The sequence below is a fragment of the Notolabrus celidotus genome, chromosome 21 (assembly GCF_009762535.1).
Source record: "Notolabrus celidotus isolate fNotCel1 chromosome 21, fNotCel1.pri, whole genome shotgun sequence".
In the NCBI taxonomy this organism is placed as follows: Eukaryota; Metazoa; Chordata; class Actinopteri; order Labriformes; family Labridae; genus Notolabrus; species Notolabrus celidotus.
Genome location: NC_048292.1, coordinates 4,188,556 through 4,215,644, shown reverse-complemented (window position 1 = coordinate 4,215,644; position 27,089 = coordinate 4,188,556). Strand labels below are relative to the sequence as shown.

Here is a 27,089-nt window from a genome sequence, read left to right as displayed (position 1 = left end):
TTTGATGCCTATTTAGTTACTCAGCATCTTTTTTTTATTTTTAAAAAATAAGGAAAAATGAGAAATAAATAAACTCAAGAATCCACTCCAGGAACTTCCTGTTTATTAATTCTAAAAAATTTCAACAAAAAATTCACAAAAAGGTTGCATTTTTTAGTTGTTTAAGGTACTTAGGATTTTTTTTTACTTTATTTTCAAATATATATAGATTTCTTAAAATTTTACTATTTATTTATTTATTAATTTACTTACTGTATTTTTAAAATTGTAAATTTCAAGCAAAAATTGACACAAAAATATAAATTTTAAGTTGTTTAGTTCCTTAGGAACTTTTCATTTGTGTTTTGAAGTTCCCAAATCAAGTCTACAAAAATCTAGACTTAAACATGTTAAAGACTCCAAAGAGATTGCAGTTTGTATTTCTTAAAGTTTTCTTAAAATGTTTAAAAAAAACTACATTTTCACCTTATCTATTCAACTCTTCCACCCCATATTTCCCAAATTCTAAAAGCGAAATGATGAACACTTGTATAAAAAAATATATAGACTGTTAAAGAGCCTTAGGAACTTGCTCTTTGTATCTGAAAGTTCACAAAATTGAATTTAATCACATTTATTTTACATCATTGAAGCTACCCTGGACCTTTTTAATGTATTTTTAAAGCTCCAAACAAAAATGTAGAAAACAAATCTCAATTTAAATAATTCTTGAAGGAACCTGTTTTTTTTTATTTAGTCAAAAATAGGGGAAATAATATTAGACAGTTTCTAAATCGACTTTTGACTAAAATCCAACCACAGAAATCTTAGCTGTTCTATATTTTAAAAGCTACTTGGTAATTTATTGCATCCTTTAATTTTTTAAAGTTCCAAATTCCAATTTTTAAAATGCATCTCGAAAAGCTTCAAACCCCACGATCCCTTCTCTAAAGTCCAGTCAGCCGCTGTCCCCATATGACATGAATGCAGCGTTAGTGCGCCAAGCTTTAGTCGTAAATATAAATGTTCTTGAAACTGTATCTGTGTGTGTTTGTGTGTGTGCGCCTCCACCGCTAACATGCCTCTCTCGCCCACCACCCGCCTGCCAACACACCAGCACGTCCCACACGCTAGCACTAGGGCGGAGCGGCAGCACGCGGGACGTGCCGGCCAAGTCTTCGTCCACCTCCAGCTTGGACCCTAACACCTGTAATACTAAACCCTGGCAGCCACCCTCCTCCCACTACCAGTCTTACAGCATTTACCGCAGGTACACCAGCCTCACCGGGGCTCCTCCACCCACCTGTCCTCTCTGAACGTGTGTCTCTGTGCTGCTCACGTTCTCACTGAGTGTGCTGTGTCCCTCATGTTACCTGTAATGAGTGTTTTAAACTGTTACTCAAGTCTGCAGCATACTTTGGAACCACCCTGCAGCCAATCAAAGTATGTTCAGCTTACAAACAGCAGGTTTAAGATTCCCTCTGTATAACTGAACCGTCACTATTAGTGTCCAATCGTTCACAAGTATTAGACTCAATTAACTAAACACTTAACCTTCTCTTAACCCTTAAGATACACTAATCCAACCATCATCCCACAAAGAGAGTGAGCTACTCTTAAAGATATAACTTTCATCATCACAGAAACATAACGTTTACATTTACTGTGTTGATCCTCAAAGTTAGAGTCCCAGATTTGTGATTATTATCATCTGAAACCTGAAACCTGAAACATTCAGACAGACAAAAGCCCAATCCCAGTGTCCACCTCAAAACCTAGACCCTAGATCTAGACCCTCACAGACTTTTGTAACCTCAGGTGTGCAGTGCTTGAGAATGTCAGGGCTTCAGGTGGTATAAAAATGAAGAATGGGGAACACTTACATGGCATCACAGGATGCCTGGAAACAAGATGCACCATTAAAAAATTGCATACACACAGATTTGCTGCACAAATCAATGCATCTTTTAGCACCGTGTTCATATCTTAAAGCAGACTAACAAACAAACAAAAGCCTAAATTTAAGTCCTTTGTGAATACTGAGCTCTTAAATAAAAATCTGCAAACATGGAATGAATAAAAACATACAAGATTTAATAGCAGACTTAATTGAGCACTGCCTCTGTGCACATGACATTTGTTTGCATTTAGTCAAGGTCTGGACAATCACGCCCCTCACATGTTCAAGTTTGCAATAAACTCTGGGTAAATCACACGTTTAAGTTTGCACATTTGGTCTCACGTAAGGTGCATTTCAAAATCTGCATAAGAGAGCTCACACTTCATGATGTGACACTGGGGCAGCACTAAACATTCATAGGCTTAAGAAGATCTGTGAGTCTGGAGTTTGGGATTGGGCATAAAAATGCAATATACATTCTGGAAAATTACAGCGTCTTCCTATTTTATTTTAAAGCCTAATTAGAGGATTCTTTAACCCTCAAAGGCCTAGACAGCTGCCGGCGGCTACTTGTTCTGAAATGTTGGTTAACTTTTGAACCGCTAATCCTCTCAACAAGCTTTAAAAACTCAGTTACAGCAGACATTCTCAGCTTTCCATTGATACCACATTTCTCATTCAGCATGTTCAAAATAAATTCAGGAGAGTCTGGCACCCCCAGAGTTGGTCTAGGTCTTTAAGGGGTTAATGCAACATACAAAAATAGAAGATGCAATGTGAGGGGAAAGAAACTTTTCTCCTCAGTTTCAATGATAATCTTGTTTTCAGGAATCTTGGCCTTATACGACAATAACGGACAATAATTAGAGACAAGGTTTCTGAGAGATAGTGCTTATTCATGAAACTAAATTAGTGTATTAACTAGGTAAGACCCTTGGTAGATGTTCTTGACTGCTCCATCATGTCTCCCGAGATCAGTTTAAAGACTTTTTATACAGTGAACGAGCAGGATGAGACACAGAGTGACAGATTTTCAGTTTCTGCTGTAGTTTATAAATAAATCCCAGTTATTTCTGCTCATTCCCAAAAAGTTTGGCTAAATATTTCAGGATAGCCTCCTTTCAAGACGTGCTAGTTTGAGTATGCACATCAAAGTAAAAACGTCCAGCATTAAAAATGTATTCTATAAGAAAAAAAGCTGCAACAGTAAGCTTTCACAGTGTAGTCATGTTCTGCAAAAACAGTTAGGCTCAAGTCCCGAATGCTCCAAAACTAGCAAAGCTAAATGATCACTTCAATCAGCATCATCACGGAGCTGCATCCACACCCGCCATGTTTGATGTCTGACCTTTCTCCCTGCAGCGGCTCTTTCGGCAGACGACACGAGGATCTGAGTTCCTCGACCACCTCCTCCTCCTCCACGACCACCACCACCTCCTCATCTGTTACCTCGCCCACAGGCCACCGCGGCCTGCTCTCCAGCCTGGGCTCCGGCTCCACCCGCACTGGCTCCACCAGTCTCACCAGCAGGTACATCGACAGGACTCGAAGCTTGGAGATATTTTCTCAGAGGTATTCAGGCAGACGAACACACTTTAAAAATGTGCACAGAAGTAAAGCCTAGTATTAAGAAGGTGCCAGATTTCAGAAGGTAGGTCATTATGGAGTTTGGGAGCCTGGTCTGCATAATCCAGTTGGCCCTCAGTCTTCAAACTGGCTAGGGAACAACCATCAAATCTGTACCAGAGGATGCACAGGCTCATACAGGGTTAGATGGAATGAGGCATCTTTTAAAGTTAGTCATGAAAATGTGAAATATTATGGAAATAAACTTGAAGCCGGTGGAAATAAGTGTTGAAATTGAACCTCTGTGACTTCCTCGTTATTAAATGTCTGGTGTCTGAACAGGTACTGGTCAGAGGAGAGTGCAGAGAGGGAAAAGGACAAGGAGAAGGAGTCTGCTGCGGTCATCCCCACTATGAACACTGGCTCAACTACGACCACAACATCCACCACTACCACTGCCATATCTACCACTACTGGCACTGGCACCGGCCCAGAGAGACGCAGGTAACATCCCCTCACACACTCTTTCACCTGCAGAAGTCTGCAATAACTTTATTTTAATATCCCCGTGCCTTTTTGTCCCTTTTGGCACACCGTAGTTGAGCTGCCGCAGTGTCTTCCTGCTTCCCTCTGCAGCCATAATGGAAAATAACTCAAGAGATGATGTTGAATGCAGGAGAGCTTACAGTAAAACAAGAACGGGTGTTAACCTTCAGAGCTCAAACACTCAATCAAACAGTAATCCGGATGCATTTCCTCTGTTTGAGAAGAGGGTGTGTGTGTGTGTGTGTCTGTGTCTGTTTACCCACTGTGGAAGGAGCGCTCCCTGTGAGTGTGTGTCCCAGAAAGCTCATGTTTGCACGTGTGTATGTGAGAGAGTGGGGTCGAGTGTGTCTTCCTGGTGCGGCGCTGAAACAAGCCACCTGTCGATGTGGGAGTGTTTCAGAGCCCGAGGCGCTCCAGCGACTTCTCCTTATAAGGGCGGGGGGGCAGAAGCTCCACATTTTCCTCGAAGCCTGAGCTCCGTCCTGCGCTGAATGAGTTCATACTTGTGTGTAGCCAAACAGAGGCACACTGAGGAGCGAGTGCTGGAATAGCTCTCACTGTTTTGGTTCCCAAACTGTGCTGCCTGTTTGAGCCTGGTGCTGTAGCAAGCCAAGAGGTTACACATCCTGTTTTAATACAGTAACTTAAAGAAGCTTCATCTCAGGGAACACAAACACACAAACACACAACACAGGAATATCTTTCCTAAAAAAACATCCTCAAACAGCAACATCTTTGACTTTGAGAGCTACTTTGATGATCTGAAGCTTTTTTACTTGTTTACACAGAAATTTTAATTCTTTTTTTTTAAGATATATTTTTGGATATGTTGCCTTTATTTGATAAGACAGCTGAAGAGAGACAAGAAACATGGGGAGTAGAGAGAGGGGGAAGACATGCAGCAAATGGTAGCGGCCGGGAGCTTAACTGGCGACCTCTGCAACGAGGACTATAGCACCAAGTTACAAAGTGCTTCACATGGGCAGCAAAATAAAAATAAAACAGGCAGTTCATAAAAACACACAAGTCAAGATAAAGAAATAAAACATATTTTAAAAGACATAAAATTTCCCCAAAAGAACTCTAAAGGAGTACATCCATCCATCCATCCATTATCTTGACCGCTTATCCCGTTAGGGGTCATGTGGGGCTGGAGCCTATCCCAGCTGGCTGCGGGCGGAAGGCAGGGTACACCCTGGACAGGTCGCCAACCCATCACAGGGCCAAAGGAATACAATTCTTTTAAAATATCTCTCTTAAGACGGTTAAAACAAAACAAAATATAATTCAGATAAAATCTGGGAAGGCTCTAAGATAAAAGTATGTTTTCAGAAGAGATTTAAAAGAGCTAACTGACTCAGCAGACCTGATCTCCTCGGGCAGATTGTTCCAGAGTGTTGCACCCCTCACTGTGAACGCCCTGTCCTCTTTAGTTTCATTTTTGTATTTGGAATGCACAGTAAACCTCTGCCCAAGGATCTCAATAAAGTACTAAAAGGTCTGTTATACAGCTCAGAGTAAGTCCATGTAGAACTTTTAAAAGTAATCAATAAAATCGGATAGGGCTTAAATTGAGGGGGAAGTTAGGAACACAAGACCTTATTTTGAAAATGTCCTTGAAATGTGGGAATATGACCCCGTGCTGGTTACTCATTGCTCCATTCGAGTGCAATCATCTGTGCTTTTTTACATCCAGGTAGTAGAGCATCAAAACACAGTCTTGGCTTTTAATATAGAAGAAATCGGGTCTAAAAAATGAAAGTAAAATATAGGGGTGAGCCCGACTAAGAATTTGCTTAGTTGAATCTGATTCATCAGATTTTGCCCATAGTCGACGAATAGTGGAATGTTTGTTGTTTTTTCCTTATTGACCCAAAGTCTGCATGATGGTGACCGCATGACAATATTACACATAACCCTTTACAATCAAGAGACTCGTAGCTTAAAGTAAAAGGGACAACAGAATATTATGAGCATAAAACTTAGATTTTTTAAATCTGTATTACAAAAACAACGAGGGGATGAAGGAGAGAAAACTCAAATAAGGCCACCATCCGTTAAACATGGAACAACGCTCCACTATAGAATAAAGAATCAGGAGATATTTAAACAGTGTTCACACAGCAGAGAGCAGCACTGCAGAGGGTAGTTTGTCCAACTTAAGACTAAACATTTGTATAATGTTCAAAATCAAACGTGAACCAGATAAAGGGTTTTTAAATCTCTTAACAGAACCTTTTAAAACAGTCTTTCATCGCGTCTTTGTCCGCTTGAGTCTTTGCAAATTGTACGTGAGGAAAACCATCGTGTGTACGGGCAGAAGTGCGCTCCTGTCTTTGTTGACTGTAAATCCTGTCTTTGAGAATATCCTCTCTGATGGCGTGGAGGTGGATGGGATGCTGTGGATTGTTTTTGAGGCTTCAGACAGCTTTGGGTATCCCTCCTGGTTCTTTTGGCCCCGTACAGTTTTTGTGTGGTCCGGTAATCCTTGATCTCACAGCCCTCTTCATGAAGCTGCTCCTCATCTTCATCACTATTTTTTAGGATCAACTGAAGTTTTATTTCCTGACATTTTGAGCTGCCATGAAAGTAGAAAGATTTAAAGGCCAGCTGAGGTACGTCTGCTCCACAGGTCCCCGCTAAATGGGAGAGTCCACCTTTAATTACCAGGGGAGATTTAATTACCACTTTAAGGGGATTTAACACTTCAAGAGCTGTTCTCAGAATTACATTAAATAAGTCTCTATTTATATCACAATAGGCTAAATGAGACACTATTTTTATGGGAAGCAGGAAAATAATGTAAAATTAGACATTGAGCACCCCCATGGTTTGAATAGAATGATCCACATTTCATATGCAAATATTCGACTATGAGATTGGCAGTCGACTAAGGCTCGTTAGAACGAATCGTCCAATATTTGACTATTTGGGGTCACCCCTAGTAAAATATCTGTTTTTATCACAAAACTAAAAACCTCTTTGTTTTTGTTTGTGTCTTCTTCCTCTCTCAGGTCCTACCTGACGCCGGTGCGAGACGAGGAGTCAGAGTCTCAGAGGAAAGCTCGCTCTAGACAGGCTCGACAGTCGAGGAGGTCCACCCAGGTCAGTGCATCACTTTTAATATGTTTGTAGCCCTCCTTTCCTTCAAGAAGGACTCCACAAATTAGTACTAAACAAACATGTAAGCTGAGTCTAAATATTTAGTTTTGACATGATGGTGAGCTCTGGTTGCTTTCTGGTTTTACAGCCTCAGCCTGTTGGAATAAATGTCGTCATGCAGGTTGAGTTTTGTGTACACAGTCAGCTCTTAATGTTGGACTTCTGCAGAGCTGAATATTTTACAAGCTGACTCAATTTGAGTGCTGTCTCGGCATAAACACAAGCACCAGAGAGCTGCACTAAAGATTGTGAGGCATCAGTTTGACTCCAAATTTTCCCTGCTGGGTCGAGTGAATGAGATCCTGAAATCAAAAAACGAAGTCATTTTCATTGGGGTTTTTTCTCTCTTCATCCAGGGTGTGACTCTCACTGACCTGCAAGAGGCCGAGAAAATCGGCAAGGGTCGTCCCCCAAAGACCCGAGAGGAGGAGAAGGAGGAGAAAGAGAAGCAGGACAAGGAGAAGCAGGAGGAGAGGAAGGAGACGGAGACGAAGGAGGACGATTACCGATCAAAGTACCGCAGCTATGAAGAGGTATGTTTCCCTCAGTGCTTCTGAAATAACCTTCCCCCAACATGTTGCTCTCTTAACGTGCCGTTTGTCTCCCCCACCAGCGCTACCGGCCTTCGTCCTCTTCCTCCACCTCCGCCATATCCACGGTCAGCACTGCCTCCACCCCATCCTACTCTAGTACAGCACTGTCCTCCAGCTCAAGCTCCCTCAACAGGCCCAACAGTCTGACGGGGATCACCTCCTCCTACAGCCGCTCATCCAGAGACACAGAAAAAGGTAAAACAAAGATTATTTCACCTCTTTCATGTTGCAGGAATAATCTGACTCTTATTTAAGGGCTTTAAAATCCACATAGAGAGTCTCAGATGCATGACTGCTTTGTTCCACTGAACGCTGATACGCTTCCTCAGCTTTGACATTCACATGGGCAGACTGCCACAGGCTGATTACGGGTGTTAAGACAAAAAGGACTCAGAGTTGCCGACTGGCTGAAGTATCTCCTCTCTTAACCAATAAATCCATCCAAACATCCCTGGGAAAACACTGAAGGGAAGGGAAACACTGACTGCTCTGTTCTCCCATGACCAGATCCTGTTTTTTATGTCCCTTTGAAGCCGAGCCAAGTCCAGTTGTTGTTCTGTTTGTACCTTTGGAAGTGAAAGCACTGACCTGAACTTTCCCTCTTTTGCTCTTCATGTGAGGAATGCTTCACAGAGGGAAGTGAGGCTTTAAACTCTGAGTGAAATCAGGTCACAAGCAGATAACTTAGAGAGGAAGGAGAGACTGAAATGATCTCTGTCATAAACAAACACTCTGGGCCTCATTCACAAATATCATCTATAGCTTTCCTCTTAAGAGAAGTTTACGTCGGAGTCATGAACGGTTCTTATACTGCATCTGTTCTCTTAAATTAATGAATGCCATATCCTCTTAAGTTTGAAGCTTTTGTTCGATTATCCTAATTAGCATATATATACTCCCCTTACATGCCCATGTAAGGTCATGACACTGCAGGGCCATGTGCAGGAATCACACAGGCTCAAAAGAGGAAGAGGAGAGACATCGGGAGTGTGCAAAACAAGCTGATTTGAACTTTTCTTATATTTTTCAGCTTCGGTAATGAATGTAAACAAATTTATTCGCTCACTCATGTGGATCGCCATCATCAGAAACATCATGCTGTAACCATGGACTGCATAATAAATGGATGTAGTATCCGTGACGTCATCCTTCTGTTTCTGAAGTGCTGTTTTCAACCTGAAGTGTCATTTTGGAAATGCTGAACTCAACTTAACTTCATCCAAGCTAGTGTGAGGTAAAGAGGCAGGCCTTTAGCCTTTTTGCTAACAACTACAGTGTGCCCGTCTGTCAATCAAGTCAGACATGCCCTTATTTGGGCATAATTCGTAAGTTTGATACAAGCTCAACCTCCGGCCGCAAGAATTGAAGCCAATGCAGAAATGTTAAAAACTGCAGTTCATTGAGGATCCGCTTGAGGCTGGCTCCGGAAGTACCAGAAACCACATGAGAGCAACATTTCCTATATGGCCCCTGCCGACAATTGGCCAGAAAACAGCACTCCAGAAACAGATGGGTGACGTCACATCCATTATTTATACAGTCTATGGTTTGATATCTTTAAAAATACTGAGTCATAAAAAATTCACCCCCCGTACAGTGTGTGCCGATAGAGAAATGAGCTACCCAGACCTAAGACATTTTTGTAAACCAGGCTGTAAACATGTTTATTTCTGCTGTAAAGATCGTCTGTATTGAATGGATGTGTGTGTGGTTTCCAGTGTTTCTGCAGCTAGCCTCTAGTGGACGCTCGATGAACTGCAGTTTTAATCATTTCCGCATTGGCTTCATATTTTAAGACCGGACGTCGCCGCTTGGCTGTAACTAGGGAATGCTGCACAGCAGATGAAGTGAAATAAAAAGTTGGATACCAAATATGAAGGGATGTGTAGATGTATTAATGTGGTGATTTTCATGTCGTCCTTTTTGATCTGCAGAATTGGACAAGAAGGAGGAGGAGAAGGAGGGAGAGGACAAGTCTCAGCCTCGCTCCATACGGGATCGCAGGCGGCCCCGCGAGAAGAGACGCTCCACTGGAGTCTCCTTCTGGACTCAAGATGTAAGAGACACTGTCCACAGACACTGATTTAAGCTCCTTTTAATATCATGAGATCACACATTTCACATTTACACGTCTTCTCCGCTCTGAGGCGCAGAAGTTTACGACACTTTCCTTGATCGAGGGGTCATTGAACGCCTCGTGTCCTGAGTAACCCTCCTCTTTCTTCTTCTTTAATTCCAGGGTGATGAAAATGACCCCGACCAGCAGTCCGACTCAGAGGAGGGCAGCATCAAGGGAGATACACAGGTGAGCACACACACACACATGCAGAAGACAGACAGTAGAGGAAACTGACTTTTAAAGCAGGAGCCCTCCAGCCCAAATCAAGCCAGACCTCTATGTGATCCCTGCCCTCCTGCGGTCAGTCTGGTCTCCCCTCATGTCTGAGTCCAAGCAGGTCCAGCAGTCTTTGATATTCAGAACTCTGCCCTGTCCAGCTCTGATTTCCTCCCCTCTCACTTATCTCCCCACTGCACCCTCAGCAGCTCCTGGATTTGTGTTTCCCTCCCCTCCTCCTCCTCCTCCTCCTCGTCTCCATCTTCTGGTGATTGTCTGGTTGCTGAGGTGACCTTGCAAACCAAAAAGAAGTCCCAGACAGATTAGCGGGTTTTAAAAACATGCAGGAGGGGAAGTCTGGGTCATTTGGGACTTTAAATGAGAGTGGGAAGTTTTTCCAATTTGAAATTCTGAAATGAGAAACACTTTTTAACTCTCAGTGTCGGCTGTTTGGCTCTTTTGTGCCGAAGAAGGCAGAGGTAATGAGAAATTTAAACTGGAATAGCATGAAAATAAAGGAGAAAACAAGCTTTTCAAGCTTTTGAATCCAGTGAAAAGACACAGCGTACGTCAGTAAAGACAGCATTATGAAAAACGTCCTGATTGCGTGGGAGTGTCTTCTGCAGAACAACACAGAGATCAAACAGAAGGAATAACAGGAGAACAATCAGCAGGAAGGACACACGCAGCTTCCAGCTTTTAAGTACAGTAGGACAGTATAAAGGGTGGAGCTGCAGCAGAGCACACAAAAGGAACAAGCAATCATCTCTGCAAGGGGAGACAAAAACTGTCTCTTATTTATTTGTGCAGCAGAATGTCAAACTAAAGCAAGAAATGGATTTTAAAACTGACTCACTGTAACGTAACACAAGTTGCAAACACGCAGATTGAGACCCTGTGGGGATTTTGGGCGTCTCTGCTCAGCATTGTATTTTTCACCGCCCTCAGGAAGCCGTCTGCAACTTTAAAATAGCTGGAAGCCCAAACCCTCCAACCCGAGCTCCCTATCTGATGCACTGCCCCGCTCACAGGGTCGCTGCACAAGTACAGCAGGCCTCTAGGCGCTGTCTGACATGTTTAGGAATAGGAGTGCATGTATCTGTAGGAAGTGTAACGTGTGTGTAGGAGGCTGCTGAATCTGAAACATGAACATGTCCTGTTTTACACTCCGCTTTAGTTGAATCTGTAGCGATAGATTCACTTCACAGAATGAAACTGACTCCAATCTTTGTGTTTGTTTCTTACAGAGTGACAGATTGTCCAGGTATGTTTCACCCTCTTCACCTACCATCCTTTGTGTGTTTTATTATTCCTTTATAAGAGTGTAAATAACAGCCTGATGTCACCTTTCACAGCACTTCATCCATAGATCGCAACGACAACTATTCTGGTCGTGGCTACGGTGAGAGTCGAAGGACTTACTCAAGCCGACTGGATCGAGACGACACCACTGACTACAAGAAGGTTTGTACACCATGAAAAAAAACATAATAATAAAGTCCACATTAGGTGCATTTCAACCAAGAGTTCCGGGGTCTTTTAGCCCCCAGAACCACTTGCCCCGGAACTAAAAGGTTCCTGTGCCCCCATTGTTGTCTGCGTTTCGACCGCGGGCTGAAGTCCCGGGTAGATTGTGCAAATCAGGCCCGTGACGTATGGAGGGAAAAAAGGAGTAAATGCACTACACCACCAGACCAGTAGGGGGCAGTAAAACAAAGACAAAGGCCATTCATCACAGATGATATCCTAGCAGCAGATGGACAGGCAGGTATCATTATGAGCAACACAACAGTTAGCCTGTTAGCAAGGAAGAGACTTAGCTTGCGCTGTTTTGGATAAAATCCTTTTGAACTCAAAAAGCCGTGGCAGAGATCGACCGATGTTTTGGTTTAAACAGCGACCCTGTTAACTGGAGACTCTCAGCCGGATGCATCCCTCATAAACGTCTTTAGATGATCATTAAATATCTGATGAGGATATTTTGAAATCTTAATAAAAACTAAACTAGTTTGCATTCCCAGGAACTCCCTCTGTGTTTCAACAGCTGTGTAAACTCCACAAACACTGACACGTTCAGCTGAAGGTCTCCAGTTTACAGGGTCACTTTTAAAACCGGAACACCGGGAGAGACGGATTTACGGTGGGCTGAGAGAAGACTACTGTTACAAGCTGCTAAATGAAGAGAAATCACAGCTTCTTCTTTTGGAAAGTACACACACAAAACACTGCAGGTAATCTACCAATCAGTGACGTTCAGCATTGCAGGCCCTGGCCCCGAAAGTCCTGGGACCTTTGAATAGTACTACCCCCCCTAGCAGGGGCTTTTTAGGGGGGATATTATCTACCCCTGACCTGTATGCTCACCATGAACTACTGCTGACAGAGAGAGGAGTTCTTTGCAGCACACACTTTCTCTCTCTTTGTTGGTATTTACAAGCAGGTGACAAAAAGGTGTTGAAAGCTCATCAAGAAACCAAACGTTATGGTAACACTCCCACTTTCATGAGTTCAGATTAAAGAGCCAGACTTTTTCTCGCTCTAACATCAGTAAAACGTGTTGATCGATGTAAGTCTTAATTATAATCCGTCCACCTGACAGGTGTGGCGTCTCAATCAGCTGATCAAATAGCATTGTTGTCACACAGGTGTGCGGTGGCCAATAAAGCTACTAAAGAATGTGTGCCACACGATGCCAAAGATGACGTTTGTCGAGAGAGGGAGTGCAGTTGGCGTCTTTACGACAGGAAATGAAATACCAGTGATTCGTAGAGAATCGACCATAAATCAGTTATTTGACAATCGTTAAATGAATCAACAACTGTTTGGATGATTGATTAATGAGCGTGAGTATCGAGAGGAAAAACAACTTTAAGAATGTGAATTTAACCAGCTCCCCAAAACTGAAGCCAAAACAAAGCCTGCGTCCTCCATGCGAACAGATGGGACGTGGATCAAACTTTAAAATCAAAATACTCATCTGATACTCGTTTCTCAAACATCCTCTCTGTCTTTAAAGGTAGTTCTCATCATGCTGAGTTATCTGATCGTATAAAAAAGGTCTTAATGCCAGGATTGACAGCTCTGTTGACAAATGTGTGCGCCAGGTTATCAGAGTGGAGAGAACTAAAACAAGAGTTAATGAAGTTTCCATCACTGTGAGGATTCACTTCAATTATCGGAGTCCTGAGGAAATGCTACATTCAAATTCATGCTAGTTTTCCATGACTACAAACCCTAGCTTTAACTTATCAAATCAAAAATCTAATCAAATGTTTGAGTGTTTATTTTTTATGTCTTTATTTTGAACAAGTAAAAAGAAGAGATCTGACAATTCAATCAGCAAGCACTGAATATTCAATTTACACGTGTGAAAAGGAGTAGGAGGAGGTTAAAACAACTCTAATCCCACCCCTTTAATAAATCAGCATGATAAGTACGACCTACAATGACTTTGTGATGTTTATTTCGCTTCTTAATTTTGGCTCATGTCCCATCTGTTTACATGGAGGAGGCAGGCTTTAAACTGCAGCTGACCAGTAGGGGGAGCTCTAATATTATGGTTTCCCTTTTTGGGGCGCTGGCATGTCGTCCACTATCAAAACAAGGCTTTCTGAAAACCTCAACTTCTTTTAATTTTTGGGATCCGTTTTTATATTTCTGAATGATTTTCACAGACGTTGATATTTCTGTCTCCTCCTCCTCCTCTTCCAGCTCTACGAGCAGATCTTAGCTGAGAACGAGAAGTTGAAGGCCCAGTTACGTGACACAGACCTGGAGCTGACAGACTTGAAGCTACAACTAGAGAAGGCTACTCAGGTACACACGGCTCACACACCTTCATCCTCAGTATCTGTTCCCTGATTATGACTCCACATGAGTTTACTAATGTTTACCTGTGTGTCCTTACAGAGGCAGGAACGCTATGCTGACCGATCACAGCTTGAGATGGAGAAAAGGGTAATCACACGTCTTTTTACTCACTCTTTTATAACACAACTTTATTAAAGATGTTTAACTTGTGTCTCTTTGAAGCTGATCTTAAAGTAAATGTAGAGCTCAGACGCTTCTTAAACCCGTCCTGCTTTAAACATGTTGGTAACACTCCCGCTGGGTTTATGTCTGAAGGTGACAAGCAGGCCCCAATATCATCTGGGTGGTGGTATGATCTAAACCTGAGTTTCTTACATCAGCCTCCTCTCTGCTGCTTCCTGTCGTGTCACATTTGCCCCTTGTAGCCAGAACTGGAGGGGATTCCCTTCCTCCCTCCTTCCCTCCCTACCTACCTACCTACCTCCCTCCCTCCTTCCCTCCCTCCCTACCTCCCTCCCTCCCTCCCTCCCTCCCTCCTCGCCACCCAGAACACCGCCACCTTCTCTCTCACCTGTTTTTGAACCTCAGAGGCAGCGTGTGGTCACCTCTTCTCAAGCTTATGTTCTTTTTGTGTGTGGAAAACAAACAAGTGTGTTTATTTTGATTCCTGCAGAAAGTAGAACAGTCCTAGGCTGGATTTTTTGCTGTTGAAGGAACTTGTGCATGTGTTTGTGTTTGTGTGTGTGTGTCATGTTTCACTCTGAGTCTCCAGCTGTGCAGCCATGAAACCCCTGACATCATCAGTTCATCTAAAACCACATTTAAGACCATCCTCCATGTGTCATTTGTCTTCACGTCCTTTCATGACACGAGAATGTCTTTTCTTTTTGATCTACAAAAAGAGACATTCTGAACCCGTCATGAACCGTTTCATTAACTTACATCCAACACATCCTCTTCACGTCATTCTCAGCTTCAGTAAAGCTAGTAATGATTCAAACCTGATATCCTCAGTTTAATTTAAGCTCACAGAAGTGGACGCAGCCACCGTACCGACTAGTGCTGGTAGTTCGATTAAGCTAGTGGTCACAGAGCGTTAGGGAGAAGTAAGCTAGCTGAGTTCTTCCATAAAAACCAGGACTGTTCAGAGGTATTGATCAGGGTCTGTAAGGCAGCCTGTAGCTCTACAGTCTGCTAATATTAGCTTGCAGAAATTATCATTACAGTCCCATCACACGACTAGCAGGGTGCTATATGATTCCATATTATCAGGTTTTTTGCATGTAATTCCATAAGCTTAAGGAGGGACTTATCCCAGATATTGATTATTATTTGTATTAATAATAATAATAATAATAAAATAAACATAAAGAGTAGTAATAATAGTATTAATAATTATGATAATAATAATAATACATATTAGTAATAATAATAATAAATACAATACTTAATATACTCATCATGCTCAACCAAATACTCAGAGTAGGTGTCAGTGCACATCATATTCTGGTTTTGTACTTTTGAATTCTGTTGATGTAATAACTGTAATTATATGAATTGTTAATTTTGTATATTCTTGTTATTTTATTTTTAGTATCAACTATTGTCTTTATGTTTCAATTTAGTGTTTTTTTAATTCATTTTGATATTAGAACAGTATTTGGGAGGAGGCTTCAAATAAGCTCTCTGAGTTTTCTGCCTCTTCCTGCACATTATATTATTTATCTTTTATTTTTGTATGTATTTTCTTTTAATTGTGCAAATAAATAAACATAAACATAAACAAATATGGATAATACATAATAATAATAATGAGGATATAAACATAAATAGTAGTAATAATGATAATAACTAGTACTAAATAAAAATACATGTTAATATAATATAAAAAATCATAATATATTAAATATTAATAATAATAAGAATGTTTAATTATGTAGCATTTATCAAAACAGACGTTACAAAGTGCTTTAAATCATTAAAAAACAACAATAATGAACAAAAAAAAACAGGGAGACATATTGAGCTATCAAGACATACAGAGTTCAAGAAGAACAACTTAAAGCAACAGCTGTAGTAAAATTAAACAATAAAACAATTCAAAAAACAGTAAAATAAATAAGAAAACAGGGATTTCATAAAGGAAAAACATTAATTAAAAATAAATCTAGCATCATGGATAAATCACAATATTACTAGAAGGCCTTTCCCTATTGGTTGATTGGTGTTTACGCCAGCCAAAAGCACTACAGTCTACTGTTGCTGTGAGATTAATTTCAGCACTAGCAGGCTTCAAGTTCACATGAAGCTGCCTGCATCGTGTTCTATGAGGATCCATTTATACATTCTATATGGATGGATAAATGAGGCAGCAAATAGCTCTACAGTTTACTGTGACGATGCTATTTATTGCTGAGCTAGTTCTGGTTCACAGCAACCGGATTTAAAGTTTCCATAAAGAGTGAAACAGCATCCTGCAGATTGGAAGTTATACATTATAAGCCATCAGTGAGGGAGGGAGTTCTCACAGTTATGGATTCATGTGTAAGGCAGCCAGTAGCATGACAGACTACCTGCACCATAGTTTTTAATGGGATGCTAATTGTGAGAATGCCATTAGAGTCAGACCTTTCACAGATGTTGATTTATGCAGACAAAAGCCAATAACAACACAGTATTCTGCTGCTGTGATGCTAATTATGATGCTAACGTTTGCAAAAACTAGCTTTAAAGCTCCTGTGAAATTATTAGACTTTGCTCACTTCTTCCAGTAAAAGCTGCAAACTAAGAACAGATTTTCCAAAGATGGTCGACGTCTAACGCAGGCGATAGCTTTGACTACGATACTGTTGTGATGCAGACTTTATAGTTCACACAAGAGAGCAGGAACAGCTCAACATGACACTGCATATTTAAATTTTCCTTTTAAAAGCTGCAAACTAGAGAGAGACTTTTCACATGTAATCATAACACCAGATTTGAGAGCACTCTAATAAAAACACAGCAGTGATTCATCGCTCGCTGTCTCTCAGGACCAGAGGAGGAGAGAGAACAAAACACAAGATTCAGATTTATCAGAAGAAGGTAAATGCCTCTGTGTGCAGGATGAGTCATCTAAAAGTTTCCTTGTATAATAACTGAAACCTTCATAACAGCTTTTTTGTTACTGTTAATCAGACGCTTCATAAGAACAACTGAAGGCTGCGTCCACTCCTCAAACAGACTCTGTGTTTCCATCTCTGAATATCATCTGAACTGGCTGTTTGCTTGAAGGCCTCTCTCACAAGTGTGTGTTCAAAGTGTGTGTGCTGTCACTCCACCCTCACCACCTTCAGCACCTCGTGCAGTGTGTGTAGAGCCTGTGTTACAGGTTCCTGCTGTGTGTCTGTGAAGAATGTGAGTCCTGAGTTAACCTGCCTCTCCTCCACCCTGCAGGAAAGAAGAGCTCTAGAAAGGAAGATTTCTGAGATGGAGGAGGAACTTAAGGTATATACACACTCACAGAAACACACACAAACACACACAAACACACACAAACACACACAAACACACACACTCACACACAGTGATTTGTAATATCTGATGTAGAAGGTTTCCATTAATGGAGTCAGGATCACAGTGAGTGTGTAGGTGGTACTTGTGAGCTCCTGCAGAGCGCTAACAGCTGTCACTTCAGTCACTCAGTGTCTCAATATATAAAGACCTCAGTCCTTCTTTTCTTTGATGGAACAGAATCATCTTCTCTGACACCGTCACACTTAAATATTATAACAACTCTTAATAATGAACTAAATTAAAGCATCAATGGGGAAAAAAAGTAATTCCAAGATTTAACCAAAGAGCGCAGCAGATTATCAGTCAAAGAAAACCTTGTTGTTATTATTTAAGACGACAGTATTAAACCTCTTCAGTGAAATATTAATGCTACTGATATGAAAGACTTTCAAACTACTAAAAGAGGGACTTGTTGCTTTAAAAATTCTGTATAAACTATACCTATGTCAGTTTTGAATGACAGTGATAAATGAATACTATTTGGTAGCTAATAAGGCGATACAATAGTGTACCAATAATCAGAATAACATGAAAATGTTCAATATCTCCTCACCAGTTATTAAAGAAAACTAAAATACAACATATTCTACATTTGTTACACTCAAACTAAGATGTTTCAAACATTTAATCTTTATTAATTTTGATATTTATGACTTGTGCCTCTTAAAATAGGAAGAATATAAAAAAAATCACATTATTTCGTCTGCAGTTACTCTATTTTATCTGAGTTGTTTCAAAAAGTGTGAATTTTCTGAATCTTCAAATATTTCAGATGCACTATTAGCCGCCATAGTCATCAAAAATATGAATTTCTATTGCATAGGAATGATTATAAAATAATAATGATAATTGTTATTACATTAAAGCTGCTGTGAGGAACTTTTAGTTTGTATCGATTCTGGCGCCCCCTTGTGGACAAAGTGATACCTCTTATCTCTTGTCCTGTACATGCAAAATAAGTGTCTTCAGACAATAACCTCATCCTGTTTTTTAACATTTAGATTTATCGCACAATGTGATTATTTGCCATGAAAACAGCCAAAAAAGGGTGTTTCTAAAGCGAGATGTCCATCATCTGTTCTGACACCTACCCCCTCAGAGCAGTTTCACGCATTAAAATAACAACAGAGAAGGTATCAGTGTTGTTGTAGATGGTCTTGTTTGCTTTTGAGGGTCATAAAGAGGCATCAGTACCAGTTTCAGTCTGTTTCTCAGACAGTTAAAAACTCCTCATAGTGCCTTTAAATGGTTAAAAAGGAAAATATAGTTACAAAAATAATGGTGATAATAACTTAAAATAATTATCATTTTTATTTAAAAAATGGTGATAATGAAATAACATTGTGATAATAACAAGTAATACTTATAATAATGATAATAATAATAGTGATCATAGTTAATAACTAATGATAAAAATTAAAGAAAATTGTGATAATGAAAAAAAATAATAATGTGATAATTACAAATAATAATCATAATAAAATAATGGTGATAATAACTACTACTACTACTAATAATAATAATAATAATCATAATAATAATAAAAGGTTTATTTAAATGGCCCCATTAAAAACAGTCTATAGAGTTTAGTGTTTCCCACAGAACGATGTTCCCGCCCGCCTCCTGCTGTTTCTCTTCTCTTCATGTGTCTGATCTTTGATGATATTAATCAGCAGCGTGTTTTATAACTCTTTGAACTCTGTCACCTGATCCACCGTTATCACATCAGGTGATCAGCGTGTCAACAAAGGTTGTTAATGACGTAGCAATTTGCAGGGATGCAAACTAAGATAGTGCAGGACGATGTCAGCGAATAAATCAGTGGAATGAGAAGGTTTGTATTTAATGTGAGACATCGATGCATCAACATGTGTCGGGTGCTGCAGGATATCAGACACAAGGAGGAAGGAGTGATGAGAAAACTCTTAGGTCATTAATTACAAACGATTTCATGCAGGTAGAAAGAGAGAAAATGTTCAACCTGAGCAGCCCGCCCAGGTATCGTCTTTATGTGGGAAACACTGAAATGCTGTGACAACAAAAAGCAAAATTATAAACACTGAAGGAAAGAAAAATAACCTAAAATACATGACAAGACAGAGAAGAGACGACATGAAGTCAGATCAGTGATGCAGCAGAGCAGGAAGCTAAACTACTGTAACTGTCTGAATATAGGAGCAACCGCTTTTATCCTCTGCAACATAAAGTCTGAAATACTCGCATTAAAGGACTAGTTTGTAAAGTTATGTAAGGAGGTTCATCTGTTAAATGAAGTAGTATTCATTAATCACATGTGGGTTACATTTCTGAATGAATTAGAGGGTTTTGCTCCCTTAATATTAGCTCTTCAAATCCAAAGTGAGCTTGTTCCTGCAATATCTGGAGAGGATGATCATATATGAGCTCCAGAGATGAGTCTTTGCATTTAGTGTGAGTGTCATAGAGTTTCAAACTAGTTGCAATCTGGAGTCTCACCACTAGAGGCCACTAAATCCCACACAAGCAACTTTAAGTACATGTTAAATCCTGGATCTCTACAGGAAGATAGAAACACTCTGATTTCTCTCACTGTGACTCACGAGGTGAAGACACCTGTAACTCTTGGCAGCTGTAGAGATGATTCGATCCGTTTATTGCAGCAGAGACGTCAGAAGAGACGAACTGTGGCGGCAAAACAAGTACCGACTGGTTAAACTTATCGCAGCTACAGCTGGTGACTCTGACTCAAAGGAAATCATCCACCATCTTTAAATAAGTCATGTGATGTCGCTAATATCCGAACATCTAGTCCTCAGAATGAACATTTACATCCAGCCCCACACTGAGCGTTAACTCTACATCTCTCCCTCTGCTCCGGGCACATCTCAGGTCCTCTGTTGTAATCTGTGTTGACATATTATTTAAGAGACGGCCAATTAAGCGCTCCTTTCTGGAAGTCAAGGAGGAAATAGAGTGAAAAATCCATTAAATTCTGCTGGAGCAGAGTCGTTCTCCTGGCTGTGATAACAAAGTGTGTTTATTTTTAGGTGCCAGACAGCTGGCCGATCTTATCAGTGTCACTTTCTGGTTTTATCTACACGCATCACGCTGAGGCAGAAAGACCAGCTCTTAATCATTCCTTCCAGAAATCTGTCCCCATTTTCTAACAGTCTTCCTCTTCTGTTTCCCTCTCTCCTCCTCCTCCTCCTCTTCCTCCTCTCTCCTGTTGATTTACGCTCTCCTGTCTTTCATTAATCCTTCCTCTGACACACATTTCCTCCTCCTGCCATTCTTTCACCCTCCTCTTTTCTCTGTCCTCTTGTTCTGTGGTTCTCCCCCCCTCCCTCCCCTGCAGAACCTCCCCCAGGTAAAGCAGGTTCAGGCCCTGCGGCAGGTTAAAGAGCGGCTGCAGGCTGAGAACCGGGCGCTGTCCCGCGTCTTGGCAAAGCTCACGCAGTCCGCCTGCAGCCAGCTGCCCTCCGTCGACCTGTAAAGCCACGTCCGTCTGTCCACCACCACCATCTCCTCCTCTTCTCCTCCTCCCTCCTCTTCACTTTCCCCTTCCTCCCAACCCTCATTCTTCTCATGCTCCATTCGTGCTCTGCCCGCACCCATAGACAGGCAGGTGCCCAGCCGCCCACTGGTTTTTTGTCAACTCCCCTCTGCCTCCCCAGAGCTTTTGGTTTTCAGATTGGGGAGGGTGTTTTTGTTTCTGCAGGACACTCTCCTCTTACAGTACGCACCTTCTGTTACCTCTCAGCTAACAGAAGCATCTCAAACACATCAAACACACTAAGAATAAGACACAGAGGGCGTCGGGTGAGGTTCATTTAAGGTCAGAGGTGTCTGAAGTTCTTAATTCCACTCAGACACCTGCAGTACTGTAAAGGAAAGTGTCCTCTTTGTGGTTCCTAGTTGGGATGCTTCCTTCAGAAGGAGCTCCGTTTTTCCGTTTGGCTTGTTCTGGCTTCTCTGCATGAAGTGGCTTCTTTATTTGGCATCAGTTTGTTGGTCCAAACCTTCTAGAGACTGAGTCCGTCTCTTCCCTCCTTCTTTCTTTACTCCCCAGATTTGAATTTGACTGATGAACGATCAGTCAATATAAAACTCTCAGTCAGCTGCATGCACTGACTGGTTGTATGTGGAGATGTAGCATTGTGCCTGAAAAAGAAAGTCAGTGTTCTTTTAAAACATGATCAAAATGTGTGTGAGCTTTTAACAGGTAATCAAAGTGTTTCAGTGTTTTTGTCATGAGTGTAAATGTTGATTTTCTGGACCACAGTGCCTTCACATTCTGTGAAAGAAGAGTTAAAAATGCATCTAGTGGATCTGAAGCCGAACAGATACACAAATCTGTGGATTTTCCAAAGTTATTCTGCTCTCATAAGAAGTGCTTAAAGTGTTATTTGGTGTAATACAACAGTCAGGTCAGAATCAACAAATTCAGTCAGTATTGTAAAAAAAATTCAAATTTAGAACCAGGTCACCCAGCAGGTGTCACGTAGAAGCAGGACATTTTCAGCTCTTGAATTATTGAAGTTGTTAAATGAAATCAATAATACTCATCTAAAAGAAAACACAACATGTGATTTTAGCACGCTTAGTCTTTATCTTCAAAGATTCCTCTCATAATAACGTGATAAAGCAACAGTTTGACAACAAATCTGAACTATATCAAAATCACTTTCTCTAAATTATAAAGCAGGAATGTGACGATAAGGTCAACTCGCCATACGATACGATTTTCTATGATTTCTTATAAGGGTGTAAGTAAGTTTTCAAAAGAAAGTGCCTCTTTAAACTATTATTTGTGATGCTTTTATTTTGCCTTCTTACTGGCCATTGGCTAAGTTACTTTATTTCCTGTTTGGTATTGAACGTGCTTTTATTTTGAAAAGACATAAAGGTACTTCTGCAAAATCCTAAAGTTATAGGAGCAAATGGAAACGGTGGAAAAATGATCAACAGTAAATTATGTTTGATGTATTTACTAGGGGTGCAACGGATCAAAAAACTCACGGTTCGGATCGGATCACGGTTTTGAGTCACGGATCGGATCATTTTTCGGATCAGCAAAAAAAAAAAGAAGACAAGACAAATATAACTTTGTCCCTCCATTTATTTTGTAAAACACTTTGCCCATTAAATAAAAACAACATTCAACTCAAAATGTACTGCATGTGCAAAGCACCCTATCTGTGGGCCCAGTCCTGCCTCATTCACTGCACTTCATGTCATGGCAAGTGAAGGAGCAGAGGAACTTCAAAAGTTTCACTCCATTCTTCTTTCAATCGCTGATTTTCACCGTCCACTTTTCTTTGAGCTGCAAACTGAACACACCGTTTTATTCTAGGGTCCTACAGCTGGCAAAGTGCCAACATGCGAACTGCTCCAAAAACGAAAGTGAAAGTTAAAGATTTCACTCGCAGCAGTGGACTCTAAGTCACACAGTAACAGCCTGTCTGCGTATCGTTGGCATGGAGACAAGTCCCAGTAAACACAGGGTGACCAGACCAAAACACAGAGTGAAGGAATAACAGTTCGGGGACCACACATAGGCGGCCGGATGCGGGCCGCGGGCCACGTATTGACGGCCTGTGGTGTAGTGGGTGCGCAACGGAGTTTCATAACGTAGCTCAAGCACATTCAGCATTCACTGTATTTCACAGGGAAACCAAAATGCTCCCATACATGTGACTTAAGAGATGCAGGAGGTTTTTTCAAGTTCCTCTGCTCCTTCACTTGCCATGACTACAGCTGCGCTTGACGAGTGAGTGTGGATTGAACATGCGGTCATCACGTGAACACGCGCAACTTTTTTCATCAACCGATCCGCGGACCACGTCCGTGCCGAACCGTGAAGAGGCATCCGTACGGATCAACGATGATCTGTTGCATCACTAGTATTTACACTGTTGGAAGAGACATAAGCTCTTACGCTAACATCATAACGTCAATGATGTCATAACATTGTCGTAACATTTCTATAATGTTGTTAGTTTGTTGAACATTGTTGTAAAGTTGTCTAACATGTTCGTGACATCAAAAAGTTGTCTTAAAGTCAAAGTTGTCGTAACATTTTTAATAAGTCGTAACCCTGTTGTCATATTGTTATAATGTTAAATATAAAGTTTCCGTGACGTCAGAATAGTCATAGTGCCAAAATTATCACAACATTGCCGTGACAGTGTTGTCAGTTATGGTAACATCTTAACGTATTTGTAACATCGTGATATTGTCCTATCATAAAGTTGTTGTTACATTGTTTTAAAATTGTTGTAGCATTGTCATGACATCAAAGTAGTCATAACATCAAATTTATAAGATTGTTGTAACATCTTAACGTATTTGTAACTTAACGTCGTAGCATCATAAAGTTGTTGTAACTTTGTCATTACATTGTTATAACGTGTTTGATCTTTTCACTACTTTGATGTCACCACGTCACAAAGTAATCACAACATTGTAGATACAACGCACATTAGAGCTGTAATGAGGTCAAGCAGAAGTCAAAGACAGACAGCGCCCTCTGCTGTTCAGAAAGGGTATCAATATTCATTTTTCATCCCATCCATTTGAATCAACCTTAATGTGTACTGATTTATCCGTCTCCTCACATCCCTCCCTTAAAGAGTAGTGTTCATTTAAATAAGACAAAGTGAGTTAAAGAATATTAAAGACAGGAACATTCAGAGGAGACTGTTTAAATCCACGGTGTGATGTGAGCTCATGTGGGCTGAGCGTATAAATGTATGTATGACACAATAACAGATTAAAAGCTTCAACTATCAGAGAGAGAGGAGGCGTAGCTTCAGATCATGTTGTAATTTCCTCACTGGTTAAACCTCCTTTATGTTGTAAACACATGACTCATGACTCAGACTCGTCCTAATGTAAATACAAACTAAGTCTGAACTTGTACTCAGCTGCTGCGATATCGACTGCTGCTGTTAGTGAGATCAAACATTTAAAGACGAAGCTCTCAGAGACAGAACAACAAAAACAAACAAAGACTGAGTTTGTGTCTGCTGTGCATTTCTCTGGCTGTGAGCGAGCAGCCGGTCAGACTCTGCATGGCTTTCTCAGGATCTTTGGCCTGTGGTGTGTCCGCTTTTTTCTCTCTCTTGGAAAAAGGATGTTTTATTTATTTAAAAAAAAAAAAAAAGGACAAACTCAAACCTGAGAGCTGCTGTGTGACTCCAGGACTGCTTTTACACAGGCTGCTATTAACATTTGTCAGACCGGCGTGGCTGGTTTTATTTTTTAACGACGCACACCACGTCTGTCAAGACTTGTCTAAGCCTCCTCTCTTTCTCTCTCTCTCTTTCTCTCTCTCTCCTTTCAGATGCTCCCAGACTTGAAAGCCGACAACCAGAGACTAAAGGACGAGAACGGAGCGCTCATTCGAGTCATTAGCAAGCTTTCCAAGTAGAACACCCCCCCCCCCCCACCCTCCTTTTACACCCCTCCCCCCGTCTTCTGCACCCCCTCCCCCCTTTTAGCCTCCCCATGGCAGTGACTAATGGAATTGCACATTTAGATATTAATTGCAACAGACATCAGAGACAAGACTCCTTTTTATTCTTTCTCTCCTGCAAACTTTTGCTCCCTTTTTTTTGCTCCTCCTCCTCCTCCGCCGCCGCTGCAGCAGCATCCCTCCATCCATTCATCCATCCATCATCACCACCACCACCATCATCTATACTCCACTCGATCGAGTCCCGGTTAGATCCACTGAGTTTACAGAGCGGAAAAAAGGAGAGCGGGGTCGTGTGATGAGCATGTAAAAGCATCGTCTGGGCGGGGAAAAGCCTGAGAACTATTTAACCAATAAGCCTTAGTTGTACATAAAGAGAAAAAACACTCTGCATCGATCTCTTCTCTTCTCTCTCGGCTATCACTGAACGACCGATATTACCCCACACCTGATTTTATTTGTGCCACAGTCCCCCTTTTTCCCCCTTCTTTGTGTGCTGTGCTGTTTCCTCCCTCCTTAAAGTGCCACTTCTCCTTTTTTTGCCCCTCCTCATCGTGGCTCCTTTTAACTTCATTTTCCCCACACACACACACACACACACACACACACACATCCTCCTCCATTTTTTTGTACCTCTGTGTGTCTTCCTCCAAGAGGGAAAAAATTTTGAATTCTCGCTTTAGCGAAAAAAGAGGCGGACCTGGTGGAATTTAAGCTTTCACTGTATGTGCAATATGCATTTTCTTTTTCTTTTTAATGCTTTAATGACGAGTCCATCACACCTAGGATTTTCACTCTTCCACCGCTTCATCGCTCACCCTCCTCCTCCTCTTTTTTTTTTGTTTTAAGTTTGTAGTGTAGTCAGTTTATACTCTGTATTTCTCACTTTGTTTTAGCAGGTACTGAGTGACGCTGTATATACCTGTATGTATTTGTTTGAGAGCAGCACATGGCATGCGTTTATGGTTCCCGTCTGTTACTATTAAAAGTATACAAATTCCAGAGGACAAACAGGTGTGTTTTTAATTCTTACTCTAGTTATAAAAACATTGGATACAGTAGAAGACGGCAGTGTTCAGTGCTTTTCTTTTTTTTCCAGTTGAAATACGTGTTCACATAATGTGAGATGAAAAAGAAATAATCGCTTCACTACATTTCACTTTCATTGTATCCAGTATCTTGGAAGAGTGCTCTTTTATTTTCGTTTTTTTTTTTAAAGCTGTAGTATTCTAGCCGAGGTGTTGTCACTAAAATAAAAAAAAGAATATCTTAGGTATCGCTAACCCAGTCCTTTTTACAATGTCTACATGCACTGTCGACGCCATGTGAGGAGTCTTGATGTCAGGTTACAACGCAAAAATCGCCACCGTTAAATATTTCACGCATCTGAAAACATTTTATGCATTTCAGTGGCCTTTTAAGGATATTTTAGTGGAAGAAGTTTAAAGAGAAAGTCACTGCAGATGGACTGACGACCATCTTCTCTGGTTTAGACTTTTTTTGTTTTTGTTTTTTTTTTGTTTTTTTTTCCCGTCATCTTGTAAAATAGGTGTGTGGCTTAATACATGCAAGCTGTGCTGTGACTACCAACCACTGAAGAGTTCATTAAAAATAAACTTGTACATTGTAAAGTTCCCACGTCTGATTCTTTCCATCATTGTTCACTCATACTGACACGTCTGCACACTGATTCATCCAGCTCTGTGGAAATGATCCTTTTAAAGGGATACATGCTCCAACATTTCATCTTGGTTTTACACAAGCGGCAACCTCTGGTCTGAAAATATGAGTCCAGTGTGGAAGTGTTAAAAACTGCAGTTCATCGAGGATCCGCTTGAGGCTGGCTCCGGAAGTACCAGAAACCACATACACACCAATTCAAAGAAGCTGATCTTTACAGCAGAAATAAACATGTTTACAGCCTGGTTCAAAAAACAAGTGTAGTCTTGATAGCTCATTTCTCGATTGTTACACACTGTACGGGGGGTGAATTTCTTCATAACACTAGATAAAGATATTAAGATTACAAGTCTTCCAATGAGAGGCTCAGCTGACTTGACTGACAGGTGGGAACACTGTAGCTGTTGGCTAGGAGGCTCAAAGCCAGACTCTCGCTTGACAGCAGCAATATGGCTGCCACTGCCGCCGATTGGCCTCAAAACAGGGCTTCAGAAACAGATAGGTGAC

The 27,089-nt window shown here is 41.0% G+C and overlaps 1 protein-coding gene across 1 annotated transcript in view; it reads left to right on the top strand.

The window, feature by feature from the left end:
• Positions 1–26,536, top strand: part of ppp1r12a (protein phosphatase 1, regulatory subunit 12A) — an 82,506-nt gene extending 55,970 nt beyond the window's left edge. The window contains exons 13-26 of the mRNA XM_034673304.1: positions 1,097–1,249; positions 3,242–3,409; positions 3,788–3,949; positions 7,006–7,096; positions 7,510–7,686; positions 7,767–7,941; positions 9,681–9,802; positions 9,986–10,051; positions 11,329–11,345; positions 11,437–11,545; positions 13,793–13,897; positions 13,991–14,038; positions 17,327–17,377; positions 24,771–26,536. Of these exons, the coding sequence (XP_034529195.1) occupies positions 1,097–1,249; positions 3,242–3,409; positions 3,788–3,949; positions 7,006–7,096; positions 7,510–7,686; positions 7,767–7,941; positions 9,681–9,802; positions 9,986–10,051; positions 11,329–11,345; positions 11,437–11,545; positions 13,793–13,897; positions 13,991–14,038; positions 17,327–17,377; positions 24,771–24,857 (1,531 nt within the window). The 3' untranslated portion in view covers positions 24,858–26,536. The remainder of the gene's footprint in view (positions 1–1,096; positions 1,250–3,241; positions 3,410–3,787; positions 3,950–7,005; positions 7,097–7,509; positions 7,687–7,766; positions 7,942–9,680; positions 9,803–9,985; positions 10,052–11,328; positions 11,346–11,436; positions 11,546–13,792; positions 13,898–13,990; positions 14,039–17,326; positions 17,378–24,770) is intronic.
• The last annotated feature ends 553 nt before the right edge of the window (positions 26,537–27,089 follow it).